At 41.3% G+C, this 11,411-nt stretch overlaps 1 protein-coding gene across 1 annotated transcript in view; it reads left to right on the forward strand.

The window, feature by feature from the left end:
- Positions 1-9,857, forward strand: part of LOC140947342 (uncharacterized) — a 28,114-nt gene extending 18,257 nt beyond the window's left edge. The window contains exons 7-14 of the mRNA XM_073396410.1: positions 1,046-1,449; positions 1,989-2,046; positions 2,858-2,971; positions 3,629-4,665; positions 5,394-5,444; positions 7,301-7,429; positions 8,046-8,409; positions 9,145-9,857. Coding sequence (XP_073252511.1) covers positions 1,046-1,449; positions 1,989-2,046; positions 2,858-2,971; positions 3,629-4,665; positions 5,394-5,444; positions 7,301-7,429; positions 8,046-8,409; positions 9,145-9,287 — 2,300 coding nt within the window. The 3' untranslated portion in view covers positions 9,288-9,857. The remainder of the gene's footprint in view (positions 1-1,045; positions 1,450-1,988; positions 2,047-2,857; positions 2,972-3,628; positions 4,666-5,393; positions 5,445-7,300; positions 7,430-8,045; positions 8,410-9,144) is intronic.
- Positions 9,858-11,411: the final 1,554 nt, after the last annotated feature.

Here is an 11,411-nt window from a genome sequence, read left to right on the forward strand (position 1 = left end):
AGCCCCTCTCTATTAAACGCCCCCTGTCTCATAGACGTCCCCTATGGGAATGACTCCAAAATACTAGGAATTAGCAAGAAGGTGAAAAATCATCCAAGCCGGGAGTATTCAGTTTTGCTGGATTAACAAGGCTTTGCGTATTTCATCTTGTTCGATGTCAAGTTTAAAGTAAGGATAGACTAACGATGGCAACAGGGCTATTTATACGAGGAAAAATAAGACGCGAACTGTACCATTTATACGAGCATGTCTTATCTAAGACGAAAACAGATCGTATAAATGGTTTGCGTCTTATTTCTGTTCTTGACTCGTTTCCATGTGAATGTAGCCCTTAGCAACAGCAATCCAACATGGCGCACGTTTCAAAGTTCCGGTGTCATGTTGCGATTTGCCGCAGAGGCAATATTTTGCAGACCTTTTTAATGAAAATGGCGGAGTCTTCCAGGAGGTCTGCTATTGCCCTCTCCTTGCATAACAACAAAAAATCATTGTCTTCAGCGGTGGACCACGTGTTTCGTTTTGCCTTTGTCGGCGTACTCGTTTTACTTGAGCGAAGAAACAAATAAAGGTTAAAAGTTTCAGAATAGATGGCAACCCATGGAAACGAAAGCGCGTTGTAATTTGTAAACAACTCTTCCCTGCCAGTAGCCTGCCAGTCCACCGTGGGGCAAGTGAAAATTTTCCCGCCAAAAATTAATGGATGCGCACTATGCTTTCTCGTCTTACCTAAGATGCGTCTTATCTAAGAACAGGTGTTAAGGGCTGTTCTAAAATACTACGCGTCTTAGCTAAGTCGCGTCTTATTTTAGACGAAATGTGCCGTTTGTACGGAAAGTTCGCGTCTTATGTAAGACGCGTCTTATTTTTCCTCGTATAAATGGCCCTAATAACTCTAAGCGAGGATTCTGACATCGTTGTTGACGGGATTTGAAGGAGCAATAATTTTATGGATCTCTGGACGGCCTAGAAGTATCAATTGATAGAGTGGATATTCCGCTATTTGACTTCCTTATAATGCAACTGGATTATTTTTCTTACGTCATAGTTAATGGCATAGTTCAAAATAGCACAGAGAAACCCAGAAACCAGCAAAGCAAGGACTCTAACCCGCCATCAAAAGCCAGATCATTCGATAGCAGCAGGAATAACAGGCCCACCAATCATGATAACAGGGACAGTGGATACAAGAAAATAAATAACAATAATAACGGGCAAGACAGCAGAGTTGAGGACAGGAAGGGTACAGGTGACAAAACAAATAACAGATTCACAGCTGAAGAAAGACCTAGTTTGACTCATTCAAAAGAAAGAGAGGGTAGATCTGTTAATTCTGAAGCAGCAAACAATGACAGGTCAAGACAGGGCTTTAATCCAACAGATGAAAACAGAAATAACAGCAGAACAGATCAGAGGAGTGAGAGATCAGAGAAGCCACCATCCAGAACTCAGGTGAGCTGACAAAATTACCAGTCACGCTGCAGTGCTGCTAATAACATTACCGGTTTTATTGGATTAAACGCCGCGGCGTTTATTGAAGTTTATTCAATGGCGGCGTTAATTTTAAAATCACATTTCGTGAATCACGAAAATCAATTGTAAATATTATGTGAAACAGAAAGATATTTAAAGTTCCAATATCCCGCTTTATGGCCGAGAAATAATCGCGATTTTCTGGTTGTTTTAGATTTATAATCCCTTGAACAAACGGCGTATTGTTTTGTTTGGGTGTGACATTTATGCGAATTCGGCGTTTATTGACAATTTGTTTCGATCTGCGGCGTTTACTAGAGGGCGGTGTTTAATCGAGTAAATACAGTATTCTTGTTGGTCATCGGATAACTGGTCTGACACTGATGATGTCTTTCCGACATAGCCAATTATAAAAGACTATGTAGGATCTGCATTGTGAATTGCGCGTGTGAATTGTCTTTCCATAGTCTTGATTGGTTTGCTAATGCAAGTGTGTAAATACAAATCATTTTTGACAGGAACCGAGCAGGGGTGGTGGGAGGCTGCGAGGCCGTGGTGGAAGGCGTGATTCAGGAGGTAAACTTTTTCACTTAACCTCGCTTGCGTGCTGACTGCTGTCAAATAAGAGAAATTTGCAAATACTAAACTCGTTATTTAGAGCTTTTCTCGTGTTGTCCCTACATCCCAAGTGGGTTATCACGTCGGTAAACCCATATAAAGTGTGATCTATTGCTTTTATAAAATAACTTGATGTAAATCGGAGTCTTATAGTGTGATTTCTATACCGTAATCAAGTCGTGTCTTCTCAGTCTCTTAAGTCATCATAAGCCAATCACGACTCACGATTTATAGCGCCGAACTTTCTCAAAACTCAGTTCTGTCATACAAAAAAACAGAAGCACTTCAAAAAACGAGTTTTTGCACTCATTACATGAGGACTTATGAAAGCTGTTTTACAGAAAAAGTCAACACATATTCATGTTAATATACACTGGAAGAATACATTAATGGTGTGGTTAAAACAGAAAGAGAAGGTTGAACATCAGTCTGTTTTGTTGCGTCGATCCGTAATTTCGTGTTGACAGACGGAACTGGCAGCTATTCTATTTTAGGGCGAAGGAAGAAAATTCGTAACCCTAGCCTGTAGCCACCTTAAACACGTACTGTAATATGCACGGAGATGATGCCATTAAGGCCCACTGTGCTGCGCCTGCGCTACCCAAACTGTTTGCTGAACAATAACACGAGACGAAAATCGTTGTTTTACTGTGCTTATTGTTTCTTAAATTACAAACAAATTCTCCTCTCCATCACCATAGAAACTGTATGGAAGATGGTGTGGAGAATGTGCCTTTTGATATTTTCCTTTGTTGCCCTATATGAACAGGGAGATTAAGAGGTGAGAATGAGGATGTTGATGATGTGGAAGACTATAGAAGTAGGCAGCCTTCGGAACCAGCTCTCTGGGATTTTCTGTCCACGAAATTTCCAGCAGTTAAAGGTTTGTTCCATTTGATGTGCTTGAAAAATATAAAACGGCAGGTGTTAAAAAGTGGCATTTTATGAAAGAATAGAGATAAAAAGTTTGCGGTCATTATCTAGTGCGAATTTGAAATCAGTTTGAAAAATTCTAAGCTGAAACGTTGTGTTTTATCTTTCATTTGGTAATCTTTTCTTGTCATTCTTATAAAGTGTTTTACTAAGGTTTATGTTACACTTGTGTAGATGATAACAAAGATGTGACGTCATGAAACGCAAACTTGTGGTGTTTCTGTGAAGTATTAACATTTATGGTATCACTCCCTTGATCTACTTGTACAATATGGCGCCAACAGTGGAAACTTTGATCTTTCCTTTTTTCTCGCTTTTTTAGCGGGGAAGGTTTTTGACGCTCCATTGTCTGGATAGCAGCTGTCATCCAATGAACGTACAAGAATTTCTTGACGTGTAGATTTAGGAAATATAATGTATGCATATTTTTCAGTGAGATTTTAATGCAATGTGACTTTTAGTCATGGTCTCCAAAGGAGACGAATTTACATGAATTGACAATTGTTTTCGAAATGAAATGTTATTATTTCTGTTGTTGACACACTCCTCCCTAATTCGTCACGATGCGACGTTTGTCTTAACACCTTTACGTCACATAATCTTACAGATACAAAGAACGAAAAGCCTCTGAAGTCAATAGAAAATCAGAAGACTGATGAAGCACAGCAAGAAAGACCGCCCCCTAGACCACCACCTAAACCTGACAATGATTTCAAACCAAGACAGCAAAAGCAAGATCCTCGAGTGGAGAAAAGCGAGAATGCTTCTCCTCCAAGACAACAGCAAGGTGATGGACAGGGTGAATATGCCACCCCCAGAGCAGTGGAGAAACAAAGACAAGAATCGTCAGCGCAGCACAGAGATGGCAGACAACAGGGGAAGCCACAGAGGGAGCCGTATTATAAACAGCAGCAGAACGCTGGTCAGACAAAGGGGAAGGGTTCTAGAAGACATGATCATGATTCCAGACCATATAATCAGAGCTTACCACCAAGGCTGCAGAAGAAGCAACAACAGCAGCAGCAGCAACGGCAGCATCATCAGCATTACCAGCATCATAATCAACATCAAACCGAGACAGACGTCAGCAACGACGTGACAGAAACTAACGCTACGAGCACGCCTTCCGTTGCTCAGGAAGATGATGCTATTATAACATTCAGTGCAGCGTCTGCCCTTCGCCAAACTGAGTATGTAGAAGAACCGCCTAGTCAAATGTCACAGCAAGTGCAGTTTCAAGAACCTCAGGGTGTGCCATACAGTGGTCAGCAGTTTGCAGGGTCGGGAGGGCAGGGCAAGTGGCAAAGGAATACTGAGCATTACAGGCGGACTAGTTTTACCCCTCCCAACGTTCAGCAACAGCAGCAGCAACACTTGGAGTTCGTGAGCATGGCTATGGAGACCCAGCGTTCCCAGGCCGCACAGTTTGTGATGAGTCAAACACAACCGTACTTAGAACAGGGTGTGCAAGAGCAAGCGGATATGAACTTGGTGCAGGAATATCAATACGCACAGCAAACCCAACCTCCTGTCCAAGCCTACCCAGTGTATCAACTCCGTCCTGCTCAGATACCTCAACAGCAGATGATGCCACAGCAGGCCATTCCACAGCAACCAGTAGCTGCTCCTATGGCAGCAACACAGGTGTTTATTATTTTTCACTGTTTTCTGTCAGAACCATGGTGTCTATAAATAGCGGTGGCGTTAATGCTGGAATAAGCGCTCTCCGAATCACCGCGCCCCGTTAGCCTATTACTATTTTAATTTAAATTTTACACCTTTGGATAAGCACCTCTCCCCTCCTTAAAACCCGTTCTGACTGAAAATGCGGTATGAAGTATGTTTATCTTTATTGAATGTAGCATCACAAGTACGATCACTGGAGAATGACCCCAGTGAGGACATCGCACGGCCTATGTCAACGGTGCTGTTCCTCTGACAATAATGCGTGAGACAGAGTTTAGTCACAACAGAATGCTCAGGGCTAAGAATATGCAACACACACGCGCGCAACACGAATTTTGGCTATATGCTGAAAGATACCTTCTTAAGTTCCTGCTTTCGTTCATTTGAAACAAAGATAAATGCCATCTACGCAGTAATTTTTAGGGAGTTATTATAACTCCAAAAATGGAGTAAAACGTTTAGGTACAGGATAACCCCTTTTTGGGGGTTACTTTAGTTATTATAACTCCTTGAAAATTACTGTGTAAAGGGCGAAATTCTAGAGAATGATATAAGCGTCCCCATTCAAATAATAGTAATACCCCTCCCCTTTGATTTAGCGCGACCCCTCACGAGTAAAATAATTAAATACTCGGACCTGGGCTTGAACAAGCAGTCGAACTCAGATTGTTTCTATTTATTTTCAGGTTGGTTGGAAGAAGGGAGATCACTGTTTGGTACCTTGGAGAGATGGGCAGGTAAGTGACTTTTTCTTTCCTTTGATTGCTTACCATATTCTAATGGAGGACCGCGATATTCATGACCTTTAGTTTTGAAAAGAGACTGAATCAGTACGAGGATGGAATTTTGAGCCAACGGTATCTCCGGCATTCTTTAATACTCCTTGCTATCACTGATTGGCACATAGAGAACTTGAGGGATAGGACTAGTATTAATAACAAGTGATTATTTGTCACACTTGAACTTGGATTGAAAACTCGTACTTGATCTCGAAGACCTCGGGCAGTATTCTTTTAATGTTTTTAATGCTGTTATGTTGTATTGAGTTATTTTTTTCTAAGTATTTGAGTGGAGTGCCTCTAAACTAGCTGGATAAGTTAACTGCACTTTCCACTATACAAGTTTTGTTTTGTTGTTGTTTAGCCTGCGAACAGCAGACGCATTTCCGGTCGTCGCTTCTCTCCCTCCGAAAATAGCTATTTTTTCGGAGGGAGAGAAGCGATGACCGGAAATGCGTCTGCTATTCGCAGGCTAGTTGTTGTTGCGCCCGGATGGAAATTTCAAAATCAAAACCTCCAGGAAAACGGGCACGGTTGGTAGCTAACAAACCGTTCTTTTTGCGTTATTAACTGATAGTTGTATCATGTTATCTGCGAAGCTCTCTTAAGATCTGGATATCGAATGTAAACACAGCAAACGTAAAGGAGATTTATGACCCCATTAGTTACTGGGACTGTCGAGAACAGCCCCTAATCAGATCTCGATGAAAACTTCATCTGCACAGTGGCAATCACAGGAAATTGCGTGCGTGCATGCCTAAATGATTTCGAAAGAATTACGCGACAACCCAGTAGGTGGTACTACTTTATTCAGATATACCGGTATATTTTATCAGTATCCTTGTTTTAGTCTCGGCAGTATTTCGTTCAAGTTATTTAATTCAACCGATTGCATCCTTGATGCAACCTAATACAGTTTAACCTCTCTACAACGGCCACTTTGGGGACAGAGGAATGTGGCCGTTAGCGGAAGTTCGACTGTTATGCCTCGGTTGTGTTTTTAGAGTTTTTTTGGATGGTCTTTTAGAATTTTGTAAATGAAGTAAATGGGGTGGGGTCCAAAGGATGAAAATTTAACATCACGGAAGCAAGGAAAATTTGATTGAAAATTAAAAAAAAACCTACGAAGCCGAGGTGATATGAAGGTGCCTTGGGGACGAGGCTTGTTATGAGTTGCTCGTAAATAGGCTCTTTGGGGAACTTGGTCACGTGCTTGGATACCACTTAGCTACGACTCGGTGGATGGTAAGCCATCCAAGTGTTCATTCAGATCACAAAGATTGGAGTGCGATCGGACGAGGCCTTCGTACGTCAATTCAAACTTCTTTAATTACAGAATTAATAAACTAGGATAAATTCGCAGTCGAAGCTTTGCGATGGGAATGAACGTTTGTAAGTTGTATCCTAGACTTGCTCACAAGTCGAGCTCAAAATTTTTCTCAAGCGCTAAGCGCGAACTAGAAATTTGTTAGTTTTCGGTGGCAAAGCGAGAGAGAGAGTGCTGGACTACTACCGAAACCGCAAACGAGAAGCGAAGGACTTTGAGAAAGTCGTAGTTGTATCCAAGCAAATGACCAAGTTCTACAAAGTGCTCTTTGACAGGGTTACCGGTCGTTTCGATTCAAACTCGTGTCGATAAAAATTTATTCAGCCGACTTGTGAATTGTTTCACGTACTTGGCAAAATGTTTTTCTTGCTTATGCGCAAGCTTTTCTTGAAGTGACCGAAATCTTTGTGCAATTTCACTGCTTGAGTTTGTATCGAAACGATCGGTTTCCATTGACAGTAATCAATGTATTGTCATATCTTGGTAGTATTACAGTGCTAAGATGGAGGACCTGATGCCAGACGGTGTCAACTGTGTGGTTTCGTTCTTGGATTTTCATAACAGCTGTGATGTTGTGCCTCTCTCGTCCTTGCGACCTTTTCCTATCATTGCTTGGGTAAGAACTTAAAAACATTCTTTGAAGGCGCATTTACATCACAGAAAGATAACGCCTATTACATTTTCACAAGTAGACCAGAAACTATACCGAGGTGTGGTGACAATATGGTAATGCATTACAATCATTGTTTTATTCCCATTTACCAACAAACATACAAAGCTATCTATTTTGATACAAATTTAATCAGAGCAGACAAAATATGAGTTGCTCCAACTTTATAGGCTCATACCTGAATTGGAACCGATTACTCTTTAGCTTTACTTACAGGATCACTGATGATAACTTTTTGGATTAATTGATTTTGTAAAGTCTTTTATAATATTATACTGTTGAATCTTGCAGTAGGCTGAAGATGAAAAGGAGCGAATCGATTGTTCTGATTGGCTTCGCAAGCGGGGTAGATAGGTCCATTATTTTCCCGCGTTGGAAGCGCAAGAAAAAATTCTCTTTTTTGGCCATTTAATAAACCCTTTATTGACCAAATGATGGCTGGGTATTGGCCTTGTTCTTCTTTGACGTTGTTATTGATCTCGACTTTGTCTCGATCCATAATTGGCTAATATCCAGTCATCTTAACCTAACGTTTCTTCAGTAACGCATATGTCTTTTTCAGGGAGACAGTGGCAATTCACAGCCCCAACCAACAGGAGCTATTGCCACGGTACCTTACTATACACAAGCAACACCCGTCAACATCGTGTCCAGACCCCAGATGGTTATCCCTGTCAGTGGACAGCCTCCATTTCATGCTGGGACCAGACCAACGTTTGTTCACTCGGCCCAAGTTCCCCCTCAAGTTCACTGGCAGCCTGCAACGATGCAGTACCAAGAAGTGCGGGCAGCAGCCTTCCAACCTGTAATGCATTATGGGGCTGTGCCACAGGCATCCGCAGGGGGTCCTGGTCAGGCACCTTATGGAGTCCCTACTGGAGGTGGTATGCATTACGTCAGAGGCGTCAAGGATATCCAAGGACAAGGTGTGAGAGATTGAAACAGCAAACACAGATCATTTTATCTGCAAAATAGGCACAATTATAGTGATGCCTTCAGATGTTTTTTGTGATGCTAGAGGCTACATACTGCTTATTCTCGAATTAGTGTCCTCCTTCAAATAAGTGCCTCATCTGAATTAGCTTCCCCGGCCCTTCTGAGGCTAAAAACATTGATTTAGCACCAACTTTGCTAACCTGTTTACCGTACCTTGGAGGGACTTCTCACTCGCTCAGCTTAATACTGTAGCGGCACTTTTTGGTGACTGTCAACTATTCAGCTTTGCCCGCAGTCCAAATCTCCAGGGCCGGGTTTTTCGAAGCTGCGTTAAGATAATCCAGGATTAGTGCAAAATTTGAACTCAAATATGAGAGCTTAAAAAACAAGTTCAGTTTAATTCTCTTTGCCTACAATTTGATGATTGGATACTCTAAAAAGAATATAGAAAATTATCCGAGAGAGCGCTTTTGATAAAAAGAAAAAGAAACCCGTGTTAAAGTTTAACCCCGGGTAAGCGCTAACAGGCATTCTAACAACTGGGCCCAGGTTGCTATTAAGCATGCGCGGTACTCGTGTAGCCAGCATTTGTTCGGCCTTCCACTAAAGATAAATGGAATGGAAAAAGCGCTCCAACTTCCAAGCAGTAATTCGATCGGAAACGCTTGCTACGCAGGGTATCATTAGCAAACTTGGAATGTCTGTGTTGTATCGCTTTCTTACAGATGTGTACAGCAGTAACCCTGAGGGTGGAAGAGGAAGATCGAGTCCAACTTCAAGTGGTTATTCCAAACCAAGAAGACCGAACAGAGCAACCCAGAGTTATTACGTACCGCCAAGACAACAAAAATACAAAGACAAAGGATAGCAAATGGACCATGGTAATTGTTGTCCTCTTGTGCAATAAATTATGTGTACCTTAGTTCCGGCAGGGCTAAAATACAGGTCACTTTTCCACAGGTCAGAGTACAAGTCACCACGATACAGATAAACGAACAGCATTAAACAGCATTAAAAGTGTCTCCTGACACTTTTCTCTTAACAAAATGCTCTATTAGATCGAGGGGAATCTGTGTGGTTTGATAATTTATCGATGGAGCATTGACCTGTACTCTTGACCTGTGGAATGTGACTTGTACTTTAGACCCGCTGCCCTAGTCCTGCTTATAGTAATCTGGCAAAGGCGATACACGCCAACTGCTCCCGAAATGATATATATATATATCTATATCTATATCATTTCTGCGTAGAAGGTTTATGCTTTTTGAATTCTAAAAACTAGATAAGCCCCTCTTTTAAACCCTGTCCACACTAGTGCGTTTTTGCTTGAAAACGCGTGCGTTGTAACTCGTTTTTGCTTTGCGCCCAAACTAAAACAAGCAATAATCGAGGTTTTCGAAAGCAAATCTTTTTGAAAGGGGTGGGGGGTTGAAGACGTTCTCAAAGGGAGACGTTTGAAAACAGAGATGTATCGTTTTAGTTTGGACGAGTGAAATGGAAGGTTTTCAAAAATCCTGACGTTATACCCACCTCGCGACCCGTATTCGTCCATGACCAAGCATTACAACGGAGGAAACTGAAACCAGCAAGTTCGTTAATAGCCAGGCGTAAGTGGTAGGTGCCGGTTACGTTTTGGTTAATTTTTATAGAGCACGCGAGGACGTTTTCGATGGCTTTGTGTGGACGATCGAAAACGATGTTAAAACGTTTTTGTGGACGTACAGCGTTTGATGCGTTTCTGTTAATGCGAAAACGCTTTAGTTTGACAGGGCTTAAGTACATTATTTATATCAGGAAAGGTAGTATTTGTAGTATTTTATGTCCATAAGTCCCATTTCTTGGTTTTGCAGGGGAGCATCTCCTTAAAGTGAACAAAAGGGAAGGGAGGGGTGGGATGGTAGTTTCCCAGAATCCATACTGATCTTTTTTGGATTGGTACAAGATTCCTTGGTTTTTTAGGAAAGAATGCAAAATCTTTCGGTTGATCTTAAAGAAAACAGAACAAATTCCTTTAGAGTAAAAATATGAAAATATTTTGATCGTAAAAGTTTCGTTAAATGTTTCTTTATGAGAAGAGCAAATTATGATGGGAATTTACGACGTTTGAACGATATTTTGAAAATGTATTTTTGTCCTCCAGTTTGTTGTTGTAAAGTTTGTCTCCGGCTTAGCGGATGAATACAAACTCCATTTTTATTTTAAACATTATTTTTCTCAAAAGTCGGTTATGAGAAGCCCTAAATTGTCCCTTTTTTGTTATGTTTGGCCTAACGTAGAATGTTGGCTGTCTGCTTTTACAAATTAATTTAAGACTACTAGAACATGCTTATCGTCTGGCAAGTGTTATCTTCTTTTAGTAGATACCTTACGAAACTACGACGGCAAAGGCAACATCAAAAAGCAATTGGTTTAGAGAGCAAAACACCAACTCTGCACGTGCATCACGCTTTTCGTACATTTCTTTGCCGTCCTTGCACAACTACGATGTGAGGACGGGAACGGCAAGGTGATAAATTCTACCATCTCTGTCTGAACTCGGGTGCGGCCCCCTCTCTTCAGTTCCAACCTAAATTCCCTTCTTTTAAGTAACAGGGCGACTTGGGAAAATCGCGAAATGGTTTGAAAGAATGCGGAGTCCATTTGTCAGTGACGTTTTCATGGATGTCGCCGTCGTCGGATCGTAAGGTCCGTAATGGAAAACCAAGCTATTGCGCCTTCTTCACCCTTTTTTTTTTTTTTTTTTTTTTAAGCTTTTCTCGTGTTATCCCAGGATCTTGTTTGGTTAATCGTCGAACTTCACATATGACCACATATGGCGAACCCAATGCTAATGAGCAAAATCCATTGTTTCCGCTCATAAGCATTGGGTTATTATTATAACCTTCACTTTACGAGGGGGACACCAATTACTATGAAAAGTATACTCCCTAGTGGCCCCCTAAAAACAGAATTGATAATAATAAATTACAACAATTCATGCCATGAAAACTCT

The sequence above is a fragment of the Porites lutea genome, chromosome 9 (genome assembly GCF_958299795.1).
Source record: "Porites lutea chromosome 9, jaPorLute2.1, whole genome shotgun sequence".
NCBI lineage: Eukaryota > Metazoa > Cnidaria > Anthozoa > Scleractinia > Poritidae > Porites > Porites lutea.